A 20,810-nucleotide genomic window follows, 5' to 3' on the forward strand; every position below is an offset into this window, starting at 1 on the left:
CCAGATGGCGTTGTGGAGTAGTGTGTCAAAAGCTTTGAAGCATCAAACCAGTTTGGCTGTAGAAGCGCCACTGTTTCAAAAGCCTCGCTCGGCACATCCCTAGTACTCGGTGACCTCGAGAAACAAAGATCTGAATGTGAAACCTTGCCAGATTTGTTCTTTAAGACCTCAAGGATAAAATAGATAAAGAATGTATCCTTAATACTGCCGTCAGGAAAGGTTTCCTTGAAGTTTGCAGAAGGTTACACAAAACTATATACAGTATAACTGTCAGGTAACGATCCTTTAAAGTCCGCTTAAGGTTACACAAAACTATACCTTTAGAGAACATTCTGGGAATGTCAGTTAAAGGATAAAAAATGTTTATTTAATATAACAGTCAGGGAACGTTCCCAAAAGGTTCCCTGATGGTGAGGTTAAACAGACTACCCACCCCCATCTGAATAATTCCCACTCACTAGGTTAGGAATTTCCTGTCAAAGATCTTCTATTTTGGTCGTAGCCTATCGTTTCCAACAGTAGGCTAGGCTACACAAAATATCCAAACGTCTTTTACGCACCTGATATCATCCATATTTCCACAAACAGAAACTCCCCAGGACACGTCTCGTTCTTGTTGGCATATTTAAGCGATATCACACGAGTGGGAGCGGGGTTGGTAAATGATATCCTGTATTATATTATAGCTGTAATTTGGCTGTAGGTACGAGGCCGAAGGCCATATAACGTAGCCTAGCCTATACTGGAAACGACCCAGGCCATCTGGTAATAGGCAGCAAATTTTACAAATGCTTTCAAACTTTTGAATAGGCTACATCAGAGGTTCCCAAACTGTGAGGCGCGCCTCCCCTGGGGGGCGGCAAATAATTTGAGGGGAGGCGCGGAAGGTTGATTCAAAAAAGAAGGAAAAACGTTTATTTAATTTTAGAACTATCTATGTTTTTTTTCAATGATTAGGTAATTGTCAACATTAGAACATCGAAATAAATCAAGAGATGTATACTAAATCTAAGTGGAAAGTATTATTGATCCCTATCCTGTGTGAGAATGTATTGTGCCAAACTTCATAACGTAACTTAGCAACAGTAAAAGTTACCAGTGAACGGTTAGCCCAAGAATTCTTGTCGACAATTAAAAATTCCACTGGAGCTCCAAGCTGGAGCGTGCGAAGGTGTCACTGTTTTCAGAGGGGAGGCCCACATTGATGGAGTTTGGGAACCCATGGGCTACATCAACTCTACTGGGCTTATATACCAACACAAATAAAGTTTTACCCATTATCATTTAACATTGTTAGGCCATGTTACATCATACATGCAGGTGTCTGAATTGATTCTGCTATAGTTATTGTATTTAGCAGACGTTTCAGCTAAACTCCAATAACTTGACTGTTAGGCTACTTTACTACGAAAATTCAAACAGAACCGTCAATGACGTTTGTCACATTCTTTATTATTCCTGCTTAAGAAATTGCATTTTATCACTGGCAGTCAGAGGTTTTCTGTTGGAGAATCCTCCATCACCGTGTCACCGACCTTGCTGCCCATTGATGTAAACATGGACTCAGTTCCAGAGTAGGGCATGGCCAACAACAGCTCATTTGCATTTAAGGCAACAGGCCCCAGAAACAGCCTATTCTGAAAGGGAAACTGAAACTGGCAAGAATGGAGCTGCTGATAATATGTAATCTGAGGAGATTTTTTTGCAAACAGCTTCAGGGACATGTTTTGTGCAGGTTTCTCTTGGTTAGTGGCGTAATGCGTTTTAGGTAGTGTACGATAGCGATTTTGGTTGAGCCAGACCACTCCTTAGGTTGTTAATTGCCACACCCCTTGGCAAGAATGGAGCTGCTGATAATGTGTAATCTGAGGAGAATTTTTTGCAAACAGCTTCAGGGACATGTTTTGACCAGGTCAGGTCTAGGTCTATTTTGACTTGTTAACAAACTAGATCCTAATAGAAAGCTGTTAGCTTTCCTAAGCCACATAAGGTATAAGATAGGCCTATTACACAACATAAATTGTCACTAGGCTATGCTGGTGACCCAAATAAAATCTCCTTTGGGAACCAATGGCTTACAGTATCAAGCAGACTTAAGCTGCCACCTCGTGGCGAAAAGTTCTAGCAGCTGCGTGAATCACGGAAAGCGCGAATGAAGTGGCCACTTCTAAATGGAACCCACTGTACAGTAGCTGAAGGTCTGTGGCTAAAGCAGCCATAATGAAAGTGTTATCATTGTTTGGATACTTCACTCACATGTGCTTTTTAATCGCATAGACTACAACCAGGGGCGTCACTAGGAGTGCAAAAGATCCGGGGCTTTAGCCCAGCAATTTTTTTTTTTTTTTTACGGGGGTCTGGGGTTTTTTCCCCCTGGAAATTTTGAAAATTGGGCTGTTAAAGATGCAATTTCAACATAGTTTGAGAAGGAAAGGAAGGCCAATGGTTTGGGTCCTCATCATCATATTTTAATAACTAATAAAGCTAATTTTCCCTCACTAGACCTAAGCCTACTGAGTATATGGTATTTATGGGGCATTAAGAGAAAATAATCGTCATTTAACAGAGACTTCAAACCCAAACAATTTTTTATGCCTGTCACTTGATGAATGAATGCATCATTTTTCAGGTGCTACTCTAATTGCTAACTGTAAATGGAATAATCCAACACAACTGATTGGTCAATTTTCAGTTTGCATGAAATCATTGGTATGTTTGCCTAGGACTACCTGTGGCTAGCCTGGCTCTTCCACTCTGTTTATAACCTATGGTAGCTTGCAGTGTTCAAAAAAGCCTGTTGACTACTGTACTAGTAGACTTAAAGGTAAACTATGCAGTATTGGCAATTTCCTTACCGTTTTTTTAGTTTTTTGCTTATTTTTCGCTTACTCTGTCATGACGAATGTCTGAGAAACTCCATCGCTACCTTTTTCTAGCCGGTGCCTGGCGTGTATGTGTATTTTAATGCAGTAAAGCAATTTGTTACACTCGTTATACTTCCTGACACTGAGGCTGTCGGCCCGCCGGCCCACAGTTGCAAGGGTGGTTTTTCCGCTCACAGGCGCTAAAGGGAAGCGAGGCGGCCACCATTCAACCCGAAAAAGTCATATAACCATTCCAATGACTCTGAAGCTGGTAAATGAAGGTAAATGAAGCTAAAAAACTTGCATAGTGTGCCTTTAATGGAAGAAGTTCATGGGAAACGAATGCTTATGAAGAATGTGATTCGATCCCACAGAGCCGGTAGGAGACGTAAGTACGTTTATCTCTTTAGTTATCCAAATGAAGTGTCTTAAAGCTAGCGAGGCTGGCTACTAGCTAGTAACACAGACCATTAATTCAAAGCTAGAGCTGGCTGCTTTTTTCACGAACCTGAGCTGATGGAAGTATCAGGGGAAGATGATGTCTCACTCTCAACCTCTTGTTGCGCTGGCTGTCCCCCCCCCCCCCCCCCAAAATACCTTCTTGTATCCATATTAACTAACTATACGCTGCAATAGTAGGCTATTAAACTGTAGACGGTCTCTGGTAACATCAGTTCGACAGAGGGGGGAAGACTGATATTGAATTTGCAACAAATTATTCTGACTCCATAAGGAACGCCAGGTCAGCATTAGTAACAATGTTGCAGTTGTGGCTGCTGGCTGTGGCGTCCGATTGGAATCTCTGGGGCGATTTTAATCATTATTTTTTGAGGCACAGAGATCCGGGGCTATTCCCAAGACATCCAGGGCTATAGCTTCGAATGCCCAGGTCTAACGACGCCAATGACTACAACTACCAAGCTGGAATTAAAGCACATCGATTCCCCTCTCACACCCTACACATGCACTTCAAACAAACAAATAGGCGTCTCAGTCTCCCGCATGTATAGCCATAGGCAAAACTGTATCGGACCGGTGTAACGTTGGTAAATCATCCATCGCACAGAATGATTTGCACGTGCAACAAATATGTGTACACAGCCCTGCCCTGGATATATCACTCAAAGTGTGTTCTAAAATATTTGGTTTAAATAAAGATGTAGATCATCAGGGGTGCGTTAATAAATCTACATTGCGGCGAGTTGACACAAATTTCACTTTGACGAATTTATGTAGTCAATTATGTCGTCTCAGCCCTAGTTACTTTACTTTGAACCATGCTCTTCCTTACTTGAAACACCTTTGAAAATAGAGGATTGAAGTAGCCTAGTGGGTGTTTGGGAATGAGCGTTAGCTCAGATGCTTGAGACGTTTTGTGGTCTTAATGGAACATTTTACAAAGCACTGACAGGGCCACCAAGGACTGAGCAAAACAACAGCAGAAAAACCTATTTAGCAAGCAGAAATGCCAAAAAGAATGAGATGACAGTTGAAAGATACAATTACAGTGCTGTTATCAATTCGCTTGGTATAACCGCATTTATGGTTTTCTACAAATGCACCAATAATCAAATTGGCCTCCTTCACTCAACCAATACTAGCGGTAACATTATTTTACCTTGTCCTAGGCTATTGATATAACTTGTATAAGATTAACGTAACGTAAAAAACCAAGCATGTCCGATAAACATTCTCAAGGAAGCATCTATTGTTTTTCCAACCCACTTTAGATTAACTTCCAACAAAGTAACGTCTTGCTGCTGCGCTATCTGGTGGAAAAACTATGTAACACCAATACTGGAAATGCAGCCGAAATGATGATGAATATTCGGTTTTCCTTTAATCCTACTAAATTTGTAATTATGTATCGGCTGTTATAATTATAGTATGTGCGTGCCTGTGTGTGTGTGTGTGCCTGTGTGTGTGTGTGTGCATGTGTATATATGTGTGTGCGTGCGTGGATGTGTGTGTGTGCATGTGTGTGTTTCTGTCTGTGTGTGTATGTGTGCATGCATACATGTGTGTGTGTGTGTGTGTGTGTGTGTCTGTGAGTGCGTGTGTGTGTGCATGTGTATGTACGTGTGTGTGTTGATGTATGTATGTGTGTTTGTGAGAAAGAGTGCGTGTAAGACAATATCCTCTTCCAGCATCCCTTCGCTCAACACCACCATCTACAGGCCAATGAGTGTAGAGTGAAAGGACAGCTATTTATCTTGCTGACATTACATCCAGTCCTCCTCATCAATTTTACTTGTAACATAAAAGGAACTGGTCTCCCCTGCAGCTTTGCTGTTTGGACCCATGACTGTATTAAGGGTGAGACCCCAAGTACATTTGTCTCTCGCAGAGGTCTGTGCTCTATTGTGTTAGCACTCATTAAAGGAACCGTATGTAAGAAATGTATTTCAATTAATCATAAAATGGCCCTGATATGTCACTAGACATTAAGAAATCATGTTAATTTCAAATACTTATATCACTGACAACAGTAGTCCGGCCAGGTTGCAGCCCTCAACTGATGTTGTTGTTGTGTTTTGTCATGTCATGTTGTGTTTTGGCCTGATGCGCCACCCTCCACCTATCTACTAATCACAAAGTCAGTAGTGTTTCGGCATCTGGGTTGGCAACCTCGAGTCAGGGGGGGAGGGGGAGGGGATACACCGCACTACAGTAATTTGAAAGTGATTGCAGTACCAGTTTTGGCCACAATCTTACATATGGTTCCTTTAATTTACCATTATGGAACACTGAGTGGGTACGTACATTTGTTATCTGTCCTATGCCATAAAGCTAAATTAATGGGATTCATGTAAATAACTAAGTGTAAGACTTTGTTTTGTCGTTGCCTACGAGTTACTAGAAGAATGCAGATGGATGGTTTAGGCTGGTAATGAAAGTTAGAACTGTGCAGGCCTACTTTCCATTAAGTAGGCAAGTGATTCTTATGGCTGGGTCAGATTAAAGTTTTTTTTTCTTCCACAATTGTCTTTTAGGATGGACCATATCAGACTATCCGATAATAGAACCATAAATTCGTCCTGCGTCTTGGTCGGGAGATTGGCCATATTACAAGATCATGTAAGGGTGGCCAAGAAGTGCAAAACAAATTTACATTTGCGGGTGCATACTTACAATGTCCAAGCACCAAATTACATGTCATAAAACAAAATTACAATCTAAAACAAATTTACAACCCGGTGAACACTTTTACCACGGGCTAACACTTTTAAGTGTCAAGTTTTGATTGACATTTACAAACAGCAGATGATGATGATTAAATCCCCAAATCCATCGCAATTTCATGTTAAGAAGCATTATTCTTATATTATCTTATTATTTGCCCACACAGGTTTAAACAGTGATGAACTCCACATCTTTACTTCTGTGAGACTTTGCCTCTCTTGGATGGTCTTTATCATCGTGCCAGTTAACTTAATTAGTTGTGCAATGTTCCTCCTTTAGTTGCCTTCAGATTCAGTGAGATTTATTCATCACTTACATAGTTATATTAGTAAAACAAGCAGTGAAATGTAAGCCTGGTTAGCTTCATGACTGTAAAGTAGAAATAATCTAAGTAAACAGATAAGATTAAAAGCAGAAGTTAATAATAAATAATTCAAAATAATAGAACAACAAAGTGACATGAATAATAATAATAATAATAAATAATAATAATAATGTTATTAAAATGGAATGGAGTCCATGGCATTCATAAGAGTTGGCATTTCCATGTTGAGGAGTCTAATGGCCTGAGGGAAATAGCTTTTCCTTAGTCTCTCAGTTTTGGCCTTTTAAACTTCAGAAGTGCTTGCCTGACTTCAACAAACTGAACAGACAGTTACTGGGATGGGTGGAGTCCTTTACGATTTTAGTGGCTCTGTACTTGCAACGGCTGATGTATATATCATGCAGGGAGGGGAGAGAAGTCCTAGAGATGCACTTGGCTGAGCGCACCACTCTCTGCAAGGCGTTGTGGTCTTTCTCAGTGCTGTTGTCATACCACACAGTGATACACTGCGTTAGTATACTCTCTATGACCCCAGTGTAAAATGTTTTTAAAATCACTGGGGGGAACCTGAATTTCCAGAGTTGTCTTAGATGGTACATTCGTTGTCTGGCCTTTTTAACCTAAGCTTGGATGGGAGTACCCCAGGTCAGGTCCTCAGAGATGTGTACTCCCAGATATTTAAAACTACTAACTCTCTCTACCTGTGTTCCATCAATCAAGAGAGGGGTGTAGGTCTGCTGCTGCCTCCTTCTGAAGTCTACAATTAGCTCCTTGGTTTTGCTAACATTCAGTTGGAGACAGTTTGCCTGACACCAGGCAATCAGCTTTTTCACCTCTTCCAAGAAGCCGGTCTCATCGTTTGTCGGAGATGAGGCCCAGGACTACTGTATCATCAGCAAACTTAATGATGGAAGCGGAGCTGTGAGATGACATACAGTCATCGTAGAGAGAGTACAGCAGTGGGCTCAAGACACAGCCCTGTGGAGCTCCTGTGTTCAGAATGATGGAATTTGAGGTGAACTGGCCCATTCTCACTACCTGGGGTCTGCCAGAAAGACATACATTTAAGAAAAACATTTATAAGAAGAAAGACAGTTATACAACATTTCCAACTTTTTGTTGCCCCCTCTCCCAACTTTTTTGAGATGGGTTGCTGGCATTGAATTCAAAATGTGCTCATACTTTTCATAAAATAGTCCAATTCGTCATTTTTATATTTTCAATTGATATGTTGTCTAGGTCCTGTTTGCAGCTAAATATGGGTTTACGAGATTTGCAAATTATCACATTCTGTTTTTATTTGCATTTTACACAATGTCCCAACTGTTTTGGAATTAAGTTGGATACTGTATGTAAACATGTCAGTATTGTTTAGAAGATGTTCTGCTGTGTACCCAGAGGAGAATTTAGATATCTTGTTTCACAAAAATAAATCCAGTCTTATTTGGAGGTTACTGTATCCTGGACTTTTTTCATTAAAAACCCCTTTAGGAGAGATAACAAGCTAAACTAGAAATGCAATTCCAAGAAATTACAAGTGCATGAAAATGCTAAAGTTGTGATGTAAAATATCATGTATAGTTAAAACAGATAATACAGAGATGGTTACTACGGTGATGCTAGGATAGACATGGTGGTTGCATAGCTTAATAAAAGTTGATAGTTTAAAAGTAGACTGTTTAAAAGCTGAATGTAGATAGTTTAAAAGTTGTTGATAGACAGCTAGTTTAATAGATAGTTTAATGATAGTTTAAAAGTAGACCGTTTAAAAGTTGAAGGTAAATAGTTTAAAAGTTGTTGACAGACTGGAAGTTTAATGAATGTTGATATTCAAATAGTTTAATGGTTGTGTATAGGTAGATATTTGACGATAACTGAAAGTTGGAATGGCTCTAATGTTTGCTAGCAGTTATGCTAAGATTTTTAACTATGCTTAGCTAATGTTTTATAGTAGTGCTAGCAATGCTAACATGCTAACCATGTTACTTAGCTAACGTTTTCTAGCAGTTTTATAAACATGCTAACAATAGTAACTATGCTAACCATGCTACTTAGCTAACTTAACTAATGTTTTGTAGCAGTTTTGTTAAACATGCTAACTATGTTAGCAATGCTAACATGCTAACTAAATTAACCATGTGACTTAGCTAACCTAGCTTATCATTTTTAGTAGTTATGCTAACTATGCTAACTATCATGCTAACATGCTAACTATGCTAACCATGTGACTTAGCTAACCTAGCTAATCATTTTTAGTAGTTATGCTAACTATGCTAACTAACATGTTAACAATGCTAACTATGCTAACCATGTGACTTAGCTAACCTAGCTAATAATTTTTAGTAGTTATGTTAACTATGCTAACTAGCATGTTAACCATGCTAACATGCTAACTATGCTAACCATGTGACTTAGCTAACCTAGCTAATCATTTTTAGTTGTTATGCTAACCATGCTAACCATGCTAATTAGCTACAGTGGGTAGGAGTCATAGTTGATGACAAGTGTTGACATAGTTGATGACAAGTTAAAAGTTGTTGATAGACAGCTAGTTTAATAGATAGTTTATTAATAGTTTAAAAGTAGACTGTTTAAAAGTTGAATCTATATAGTTTAAAAGTTTAAAAGTTGAATGTAGATAGTTTAAAAGTTGTTGATAGACAGCTAGTTTAATAGATAGATAGTTTAATGATAGTTTAAAAGTAGACCGTTTAAAAGTTGAATGCAAAAAGTTCAGTAGTTTAATGGGTTACATTGTTTAACAGTGGATTATTGTAGTGATGACTTTTATTTTGAAACAGTTTTGGGCAGAGGAAACAGTTGAATAGGATGTGTAGTCTTAATTGACCCAGATTGTATGCTTAAAGCCTGAGGTTGCAGGTGGCCTGAACACCTGCCATAGGATTCTAATTGCTTAATGGCCGTATTATGATGTCATAATCGGCAATGATAAGTCTATGGGGATTTTTAAAAAAGTTTTTATTTAATAGTTTAAAAAGTATAAAAGTTTCAAAGTTGAAAAGTCATACCAACCCGATCTGTTTGAAGACCTACGTTACAAAGTTTAAATGAAGTTTCTAAGTTAAACTGTTCAAGAGAAATTGCGTACGGAAAAAGTGGTAAGCGGAATAATAAGAAGTAGAAGTTGCCTAGGAAGAACAGTACAGTGCATTTTCATGCACTGTAATAATAATAAGAAGAAGAAGTTGCCTAGGAAGAACAGTACAGTGCATTTTCATGCACTGTAATAAGAAGCCTAGGAAGAACAGTACAGTGCATTTTCATGCACTGTAATAAGATCAGTGGATTAAGGAAACAAAACAAGAACATTTAAGATCTTAAATTGAACATAATTTGGACTGAGACAAAAGAAAGGCTTTAGAGTTTCTTTTTAAAAATTTCTAAGGCATTGCCTATTGTCTCATTAATCAAGTACAATTTAAGTCCCATTTAGGTTCAACTTAAAATACTCTTCTGCCATTCTTTTTCTCGTAAAGGGATTTTAGGGGGTCTACGTTTTATCAACCAGCCCTTAGTGGTTAAATTCCCCAAAAACCCTTTTGGATTTAGCATTTGGCCATGGTTGTTCTAAGAAATTCCAAGCTGATAAGCTAATGTTTGGTGGTGGTCAGTGAGGTTCCCCCTTCACCATAGAAAGCTTTGGGTGTCTTGAAAGCGCTATAGAAAGACAATGTGTTGTTGTTGTTATATTTGTGCTATATCTTGTGCAAGTGGTGCCGTCTATGCTATTGACATGTCTTAATCTATCAACGGGTGGTGGGCTTGGGATGGTAGAAACCACTGTTGAGCCCTCTGGAAGCTTTTTTTTTTCTTAAAGAATCCAATACCATTAAGAAGTTAATACCATTAGCTTTAGGTACAAGCTGTTATTTTACTGTTTGTAACTGTATGTGACTATGACTATGCAAAGTCAGGCATAGAACATTGTGGTAGTAGATAAAAATCTCTTCTTAATGAGGCTGCTATAAATATACTTCCTGCAGGTCAGTTACAGTTGCAGTGCTAGTTAGACAGCATTGCAGAGACTACTAGCATACAGACAGTTTGAACATAGAAATGTGAATCATTCTTTAAGGTTCTAGTAGAGCTGTAACTTAAACAAGCAAAATATCTGGGGGGAGGATACATCTGAAAATATTTGATACAGGTTGTGCAGATGTTTACTAACCTAGTCATTTAGGCTAGATTCAATCCCAAATTGTGATGGCAAATAATTTAGTGTTTATGTGTTTCCACATGTTTGGGGATAAAACTACAAGCTGGAATGACATTGCTTTTTTCTATACAGATGAGAGGGAAGACGTTCAGAAGAAGACGTTCTCAAAATGGATAAACTCTCAATTCTCCAAGGTATGCCATATTGTTGAGGTTGTTTGTTATTGATTAGGAAGGTTTATTATAGGCTAGGTGATGCTTACAGTGTATACCAGTCAGCTAGTTGAAGGCGTTTGGGTGCCACTAGTTAACTAGTGACAGCCAAAAATGTGCACATGTTTACTAGTGAAGGCAAAACACCTCACTAGTTAACTAGTTGCAGTAAGTCAATGTCACTAGTTAACTAGTGAACCATAAATGGCTGACTAGCTAGCTAGGTGATGGCAGTAGGCTCACTAGTTAACTAGTTGATGCATCATTTGTCCAAACTAGTTAACTAGTGAGGTCATACATGTATACTAGTAAACTAGTTCAAGACAAAATTCACACTAGTCAACTAGTGGCGCAGAATTCAAATTAGGAGGCAGAAAATTCCGGAATTTGAGGCTTTCTATTGGCTCCCTATGTCCAAATAGAACATGACAACCAACCACAGTGCAGAATTTCACAAAATCCCACCCACAACATTTGCATGTGGCACACAAGTTAACATGCTGGCCAAAGGAACTCTAGCTAGTAAACTAGTGGCTTCAGTGTGACACTTACATGTAAACTAGTGAAGGCAGAACTGCTCACTAGTTAACTAGTGAAGACACAAATGCCCACTAGTTAACTAGTGAGGTCTAAAAAGTGTCACTAGTACTAGTGTGCACCAAATTAGTTAACTAGTGAGGTGCAAAAAGTGTCACTAGTTTACTAGTGTGCCACAAAATGCCCACTAGTTAACTAGTGAAGGCCATTTCAGCCCTACTAGTTAACTAGTGAGATGCAAAAATGGTCACTTGTTAATATGTAAAGGCCAAAATACCCACTAGTGTACTAGTGAGGGTGTTGTGGGCCTTACTAGTTAACTAGTGGCATGCATATTTTGTTCACTAGTTAACTACTTACACCTAAAAACACAAACAAGCTGACTGTTTTTGTCCACTAGTTAACTAGTGGAACAATTTTAGTCTCACTAGTTTGCATGTGTGGCAGTGAAGCAGCTCACTAGTTAACTAGTGCGCACACGACACACACTAGTGGCTGTTTTTGGAGCTATCTAGTTCACTAGTAATGCAAAAGGTACTGTTACTAGTTAACTAGTGACACATTGGCCTTCACTAGTTAACTAGTTGACATGTTTGGCCTTACTAGTTTACTAGTAATGGAACAGGACATGCTCACTAGTTAACTAGTGAGCATATCTGCATTATTAATGCCTTTCACTAGCTTATAGAGGGCATTTTGAGCCTTACATGTTAGCTAGTGAAGACAAAACACTGTCCATAATGAACTAGCAGGAGAAAAATGCCCCTCACACTAGTAAACTAGTGGAATTTGAATAAATACACAAACGGCTGGCATTTTGTGCAACTAGTTAACTAGTGGGACATAACATTGTCCACTAGTTAACTAGTGCGCAATGTCGCACTTGCATGCAAATGAAGAAGGTGGAACAAGGATTTTGATTGGTCCATTTAGAACTCAGAAACCTAGAAAACATGGCTGACTTCGTCCAGGCTGTTCTAAGAGCAAACTTTTATAAACTAAGATCGTTTGAGCATAAAAATATGTTTTGATAACAGGTCTAGTGACAAAGTTGTGGTGTATTGCTGTAATCTTCGTTCAGTTAATGTCTACAATCTTTAGTTTTTCAGTTATTAGTCTGAAAATCGCAATAAAACTGGAGGCATTTGTATATGGTTGCTTAGCAACAAAACATTTCAGTAACATGAACATTGATGATAGCATTGCTGATGTGGCAAGACTAGCTCAAGTAGTTAAGCAGCAGGAGATCATGTGGGAGACCAGGGTTCAATTCCTTAGATGTGCATGAAGTTTTTTTCTTGAGCTTTTAATTACTTTTGAAACCATGTGCAGTTAATGTGTGCAGTTAATGTGTACAATCTTTTGTTTTTCAGTTATTAATCAGAAAAGCACGACTGAATGGATACATATATGTCTGTGGTTGCTTAGCAACAATAAACAAAGAATAATATTAAAATCGATCCCTTGAATCTTTGGTGTGGATCACTAAGAGCTCACTTGTTAAAGCATGGGGTTTCCCTGTTATTATTAAAAACCATTTTGACAGAATATGAGATACTGCATACTGCAAGCTCTGCTTTACTATCTATACTGAAGTACCGTTGCAGAGCAGTGTGTCACTTTAGCCACTAGGGGCACCCATCAGGACCTGATCGCGAGGCTATGAACAGTAAATTTACATTTAGACTGGGTGGGATTCTTACATAATACCCAATAGGAGTCTTCTACCCACCCTCTCATTAGAATTTGCATAAGGCATAAAAAAAAAAAAGGTTTGGTTCCTGTTGGTTGTCAGTTGAGGCCATGGGTCGGTAGGGAAATTTTTTTTTTTTTTTTTCCAGTGGCAGTAAGGGATACAGTAGGTAGAAAATCAATCCCTCCAGGATTTCGCGAGGTTTTTTGAGACTGTTGCGACCTAAAATGCCTGGATGGAAGTTGCGGTGATTTTAGCTGTTTCTTGTGGAGAAATTGCGGGAGGAAGTGAAAATTGCAAAAATAGTTTAAATTTAGGGCAATTAAGGTTAGTAAGACCAAAATCACACTGATAATCTTGATGCTTATTAAATAGGATAATCAAAGGTAAACAGTAAGGATTACAGAAAATCAAAGTAGGCCTACTTTATTTGTGAAAATGCTTTGACTGAGGTAATTCACAAAGCAGTATAGTAGAACTGTCCAAAAAAGACAGTCACCTAAAGAGATGGTATCATGTCATATGTTTCAATACATTCATATATTTTGTAATTCATATTAAGTTCATATCTTTTTAATAATTCATAGTCTGTGGCCTGCATAATTACTAATATCCAAGTAAGTATCTAGTAATTTCATATTGATTTAAACTATTTGACTACACTTCTGTTTAATGTCATTACATTGGTGGTGTACGTCTAATTGACTGCCTGCCCCTTTAAGGACGTGCGAGTAGCCTAATTACATTTCTGAGTGGATTGGAAGGCTTGCATCTCACTGTGTTCGGCTACAAGTATAAATCACTTTTGCATAGTGCATTTGTGGATGCAATTGGGAATGTCTTCCATGTCATTAGTTAAAATAAATGTTAAAAAAAAACAACTCGAATGAAATTATTCTTGGATCATAGAAGAGGTAAATGTCTTGCAATTTTATTAATTTCTATGATTTTGGTAGCACTACTCAAACTAAGCCCACAAGCTAGCAAACATAAGCTTGACATAAACATGACATAAGCTAAAAGGACATATCCAGGTAAACGTTTGCCAATGGGTTGCATAGCCTACTCAAATGTCAGTAAACCAAGTAGGCCTTAACTTACTTTCATAGCCTAGGTAGGTTAGCAACACCAGGTTGAGAGATGCAAGTAAGCAGATCGTTAACGTTAGCCTTCTATTTATTGTCATCAAAACTGCAGAGGAACGAACACTTAGGGCAGTCTTTGGCGTCATATGCAGAAGGTGCAGAAGTGTGCCATCTGGCTCAATATTCTGCGCGAGGGACTGTTGCGGTAGGTGACATTTCACAGTGAAACTACGATGATTGGTCAAATTTGCGAAAAAGTTGCGGTGTTTGGACAAAATTGCGAGTGCCTTGGTATGTGACGAAAACAATCGTCTTCGTGAACAGCTGTGCATAGGCTATTTTGTAACAGAGAGAATACGCTCATCCCTATACATAACGCAATTAATGTAATTATAGTTCGCCTTTTATTTGTGGATTTATTTAATGTAGCCTAGACTATTTAGTGTTATTTCTTCCCCAAGCTCATAAAATAAATTTGGGTCGCACATAAATTGACAGGGTCGGTCGGAAACCGGAACCCAATCATTTTTTTTTTAATGCCTAATAGCCGTTTCAGGCACTAGTTAACTAGTGAGCTGCTTCACTGCCACACATGCAAACTAGTGAGACTTCAGTTGTTCCACTAGTTAACTAGTGGACAAAAACGGTCAGCCTGTTTCTCTTTTTAGGTGTAACTAGTTAACTAGTGAACAACATATACATGCCACTAGTTAACTAGTAAGCCCTACAACACCCTCACTAGTAAACTAGAGGGTATTTTTGCCGTTACATGTTAACAAGTGACCATTTTGGCATCTCACTAGTTAACTAGTGGGGCTGAAATAGCCTTCACTGGTTAACTAGTGGCCGTTTTGGAGCACACTAGTAAACTAGTGACACTTTTTGCACCTCACTAGTTAACTAGTCGAATGGAAATTGCCATCACTAGTTTACTAGTGGGTATTTTGGTGCACACTAGTAAACTAGTGACACTTTTTAGACCTCACTAGTTAACTAGTGGGCATTTGTGTCTTCACTAGTTAACTAGTGAGCAGTTCTGCCTTCACTAGTTTACATGTAAGTGTCACACTGAGGCCACTAGTTTACTAGTTAAAGTTCCTTTGGCCAGCATGTTAACTTGTGTGCCACATGCAAATGTTGTGGGTGGGATTTTGTGAAATTCTGCGCTGTGATTGGTTGTCATGTTCTATTTGGACATAGGGAGCCAATAGAAAGCCTCAATTTCCAGAGTTCTCCGCCTCCTAATTTGAATTCTGCGCCACTAGTTGACTAGTGTGAATTTTGTCTTGAACTAGTTTACTAGTATACATTTATGACCTCACTAGTTAACTAGTTTGGACAATGGATGCATCAACTAGTTAACTAGTGAGCCTGCTGCCATCACCTAGCTAGCTAGTAAGCCATTTATGGTTCACTAGTTAACTAGTGACATTGACCTACTCCAACTAGTTAACTAGTGAGGAGTTTTGCCTTCACTAGTAAACATGTGCACATTTTTGGCTGTCACTAGTTAACTAGTGAGACCCAAAAGCCTTCAACTAGCTGACTGGTATGCATTTTGGCCTTTACTAGTTAACTAGTGGACATTTCTGGCTCTCACTAGTTAACTAGTGAAGCTAATATGTGTTCACTAGTTAACTAGTGGGCATTTATGCTGTCACTAGTTAACTAGTGTGCACAAACATGGCTCACTAGTTAACTAGTTGACAAAAATGGCTTGCATGTTGGCCTGATATCAATATATCAGAATAAATGCTCATGCGGCTGGCCAAATTACATAGAAGTTAACAAGTGGGAATTTGACATTCAGTAGTCAGCTAGTAAACATTTTTGTACCTTACTAGTTGACTAGTAAAATATAGAAGTCTTTAAACTAGTTAACTAGTGCACATTTCAGTGTCTACTAGTTAACTAGTGAACATGCTGAGCATTACTAGTTAACTAGTAAAATATGAAACATATGAACTAGTTAACTAGAGAGAATTTGGGCCTTACTAGTTAACTAGTGAGCATTTTGGCTGTCACTAGTTAACTAGTTCACACAGAAATGGCTCACTAGTTAACTAGTGGACAGAAATGGCTTGCATGTACATGACAATTATGCCTGATATCAAGATATCTGAATAAATGCTCAATCGGCTTGCCATTTGTTAATCGACTTGTTAAACATTTCCTTCAAGGTGGCCGCGACAGGAAGACAACTAAGATAGCCTAAAAACACTTACAATGTTTACAATACTTCAATTTGTCTGTAGACAACCTCACCACACTACCACAAAAGTGTCATTCTATTTTGAACATTGTCAGTGGTGTAAAATAGTTTTGTTTGTATGCCTGGTTCGCTTTCACTGTAAGACAATTTGGTGTTAATGTAAACAACGTTCTTGCTCAAAACTCCACCAATTTACGTAATTATGCTTTCAAACAACATTTTGAAATAAAGCCGCAAGCGGCAATGGCGGGCCCGAGCACCTCCGGTCCGCAACCTGTGACATTTCAGAATCCAACAAAGCACCGACGTGGTGCATTTGTGAAATGTACATACAGCGGGGAAAATAAGTATTGAACACGTCAAAAATTTTTTCAGTAAGTATACTTCCAGTGAGGCCATTCGCATGAAATTTTCACCGGACATTAGTATTAATTTAGGTAATCCACACATATATAATAATCCAAACATTAATGTCTAAAAGTAGTGTTATGAGTAAACCAGTGGAATGGCACAGGGAAAAAGTATTGAACACGCTAAGAAAAAGCAGTACACAAATGCAAGGAATGGCAAGGAACAAACTGGAATCTATTAGTAGTTAGAGAAATTATCCCTCCTATCTGTGCAAATTGATATAAGCTGGGTAAGTACATACTGGTGGGCTATAAAAAAGTTTTTTTGTTAGCAAGGTGTCACAAAAGAAACATCTCTCCCAAGATCTTTGCAACCTTATTGTTGCAAAACATAATAATGGAACTGGTTACAGATGCACTTCAAAACTTCAGAATCATCCAGCAAGCAGTATTGGAGCCATTATTTGCAAGTAGAAGGAACATCACTACATCATCAACTGGCCATGCACAGGATCTCCTTGCAAGATTTCTGACCAGGAAGTCAGAAGGATAGTCAGAAGAGTAGCCCAAGAGCCAAGAACAACTCTGAGAAAGCTCCAGAAAGATTTGGAGGCAGCAGGTACCATTGTTACAGAGAAAATCATAGGTAATGCACTCCACCGCCATGGCCTCTATGCACGCTCATCACGCATGACTCTATTGCTGAAGAAAAACATGTCAAAGCTCGTTGAAAGTTTGCTACACAACATTTCAACAATCCTATGAAATACTGGTTAAAAATGTAACTTTTCGGATGGCATACTACACACCATATTTGGAGGAGAAATGGCACTGTGCATCACCCTAAAATTACCCTACCAACAGTGAGGTTTGGAGGTGGTGGCATCATGGTGTGGGCTGTTTTTCATCTTATGGTACTAGCAGACTTCATACAGTTGAAGGAATGATGAATGTAATAATTTTGTTCTGGGAGAATCTTCACATCCACCAGGATAATGAGGATGAGACATGGCTAGACCTTCCAGCAGGACAATGATCCAAACCATTCAGCAAAGGAAACTCTCAATTGGTTTCAGAGAAAGGAAATCAAGGCCCTGAATTCAATTCAATTGAACAGTTTTGGAAGTTAACTAAAGATCAGGATTCACAAGAGGGACCCCTGAAATCTTCAATATTAAAGGACTATCTGTTTAAAAGAATGGGCCAACCTCACACCAGAATACTGTGACTGATTAGTTTCATCATACAGGAAATGCCTTGAAGCTGTCATTACGAATAAAGGCTTTTCCACAAAGTATTTAAGAAATTTCAGCAGGCGTGTTCAATACTTTTTTCCTGTGTCATTCCACTTTATTGCACATAACTCTACCTGTGGACTTTAGCTTGGATTTTTTTATATGGGTGGATTATCTGAGTTAATACTAATGTCTGGTGAAAATGTCATGCAAATAGCCTCATTGGAAGTATACTTACTGAAAAAAATGTTGACGTGTCCACTACTTATTTTCCCCACTGTATTTGATGCGTGTGCTATTTGTTTTTCCATGTTATTTTCTGGCACATTCACTTGCTTGGCCAGGTGGGGGCGCAATGCAAGGTAGGCCCATTGGGTGTCTCTGTTGGTATTTCTGCTTTCTCTGTTGGTATTTCTGTCCCTCCGAAAACTGCATTAAAATGGTATTTTTAGCAGCCAAAATGTATTTATTTTTTCCAGGGGAGAAACCCCCGGACCCCCGCTCACATCATCCGCACCCCCTCTCAGAAAATACTTCCAACGTCCCTGTCGTGACTTCATGAGCTAAACCATTAATGAAAACAAACATAAACAAAACAGCCAGATGCCTCTTCATAAAATAACAAAGACACCTTCATAAACAATAACAAGTTTTATCGTGAGACTACCTATCGTTTGGAGCAGTGGCTATATTAAAAGCAGAAGATTTTCAGTTTGCTTCGGGATTTACTTTACTTTTGGATTCTTTGATTAGCCTATAGTGCTAAATGTTGGGACTGTCGCAGGAGACTTACTGTAGGCCTATCAGCCATCGAAATTAAAGCTAATCAGGGAGTAATAATGTGGAAACAACTGAAACAATGGGTAAATATGTGGTCCATACTGTAGCATATTGGCACGCATACACTCAAAGCAGCAAAAGCGGCTAACCCTGCTCACAAGTGCCACCTGGTGGTTGTTTGGATCATTGCACATTCACTGGGGAAAATTAAATAAAAGATGCGTGATTCATGAAGCCGGACAATTGAATGTAGAACCCACTGTAGGTCTTTGCTATTTGCTTTATGATGAAAACCAAAATTTACCCACACTTCAGATTTGAAAGAGAAGCGTCATGTACAACCGGTTGTGATGATGAAGCCATTTTCATTTGAATTTGCTGTTGAAAGCACGACTACAAAGCACCGCAACCAGCGCCACCTTGTGGATGTAGGCTAATGCACAAATGTAAATTATCAGAGTAGACTCCGAGAAAACCCATGGAGAAAACACGAAAGTAAAACAGATAAATGAAAAAATTAAATACTGCAATACTTTGCGCTACTGTATCGATATAATTGCGTGCGCAAAATATAGCTAAACTGAACAGGATCTATTTTTTTCCCCACCACTACCTTGCACTACTGCAACTGTGGCATAAGAATTTCGCTATTTAAAAGCATTTGCGACAGGGCTACATTAATTTCTTTTGGAATTTCCTTTCTTTGATATTAAAATGAACACGAAAGCTGGCGAAATAACTATAGGGTTAATTGTCATCTCGTAAATATTGTATATATTTAATTGTCATCTTGTATATATTCAACAGGTCAGCAGCACATAGATTCACTAAAGGATTCCCTGTCTTCATTGACATAATATCAAATTGTATAGTAGTCTATGGTACAGTATCTATGTGACCCATATTCCCACAATTCTTTACAATTCTTAGCAATTTGACAACACAATCCAGAGCTCTATAGCAGTGTTTTTCTCTGGTGATCTACAGCATTTTTTGTCTTCTGCACATTGCATTGTTCTCAATTGCAAAGACGTGAAGATTTTGCAATGTCTGCCAGACAAAGCAACAGTAGCTAAAAGAGAAGGGACTTGCGAATTGATATATCTGCCCGTCACAATTAGAATTTTCTTGAAAATGTATTTAATAATCATTTTATTCTTTGTATATTTTATTGCTTATTCTTTCCCTCAATGATTTATATAGGTTAAATAATTCCAATAAAATAGTACAAGATTAATACTGGCAGGGTAATGCCAGTGTTTGTTTTCATAAAGGTTTGTGTTTGTTTTCTAGGCTGGTAAACCTCCCATTGAAGACTTGTTCACTGACCTTTGTGATGGTCGCCGACTCCTAGAACTTCTGGAAGGCTTGATTAAGCATGAACTGGTTGGTATACTTTATATTTTAGTGATATTATTATTTTGGTGGTCATGACAATTTAAAGGGACACCAGGCAACATTTTCGTGTTAATTACTCATCTTCGTAAGTCGGTATATGGTTAAATGACTCATTACAGGGCGAATGAAGACTCTCTCGCCCGCCCCTACTGCCTGTAGGAAGAATATCCCGCTTGCAAGTTCAGTGTATCGTACCCGGCGACCGAAGCAGTTTCAGTTTCCATCCTGCATCCACAGCACAGAGGAAGGCTAACGAAACGCTAGCGATTGTTGCAAACGTGTGTATAATGGCAGAGCCGGCCAAGAAGCAGCGAAAACCCTTGACGGAAGATGCAAAGAAAAGGAAAAGAGCTTCAGACCGAGCGAGGGGGAGTTTCGTAGAGAAAAAGCATCAGGCTTGCCTGGTGTCCCTTTAAAGGCAACAGAATTAAACAGCAAAAAAGAGAATAAAGTTTTTTTGAAATGTCACTACAGTGGGCATCGCTTTCAAATGGCCACTTCAGTCGCGCATTACGAGGCGTGAAGCTGCGTGAAGCTTTAGTACCACTTTCAGCCACTGTGCGTCGCTCTGCCACTGTACATCGCTCTGCCTGCCGCCCCTTAGGTTACTTGGGTATGGCTTAAGGCTTGATTACACGGTGGTAACGTGGTAACGAAGCAACAACACAAATCTGCTTTTGATAGCCTACAGGTGCCACTCCACAAAACGAAAAAATATCTTAATTTGCTGTCTACGTTATTGTCAGTGTTGGGGGTAAC

At 38.9% G+C, this 20,810-nt stretch overlaps 1 protein-coding gene across 1 annotated transcript in view; it reads left to right on the forward strand.

Moving 5' to 3' along the window:
* dmd (dystrophin) overlaps positions 1-20,810 on the forward strand; it is a 541,017-nt gene that overhangs the window by 39,706 nt on the left and 480,501 nt on the right. The window contains exons 2-3 of the mRNA XM_076297170.1: positions 10,682-10,743; positions 19,947-20,039. Coding sequence (XP_076153285.1) covers positions 10,682-10,743; positions 19,947-20,039 — 155 coding nt within the window. The remainder of the gene's footprint in view (positions 1-10,681; positions 10,744-19,946; positions 20,040-20,810) is intronic.

This window comes from Alosa pseudoharengus, unplaced genomic scaffold (assembly GCF_046254945.1).
Source record: "Alosa pseudoharengus isolate Yale_2024_CS ecotype anadromous, Long Island Sound unplaced genomic scaffold, YU_APseudo_1.1 YU_APseudo_1.1_scf_20, whole genome shotgun sequence".
In the NCBI taxonomy this organism is placed as follows: Eukaryota; Metazoa; Chordata; class Actinopteri; order Clupeiformes; family Clupeidae; genus Alosa; species Alosa pseudoharengus.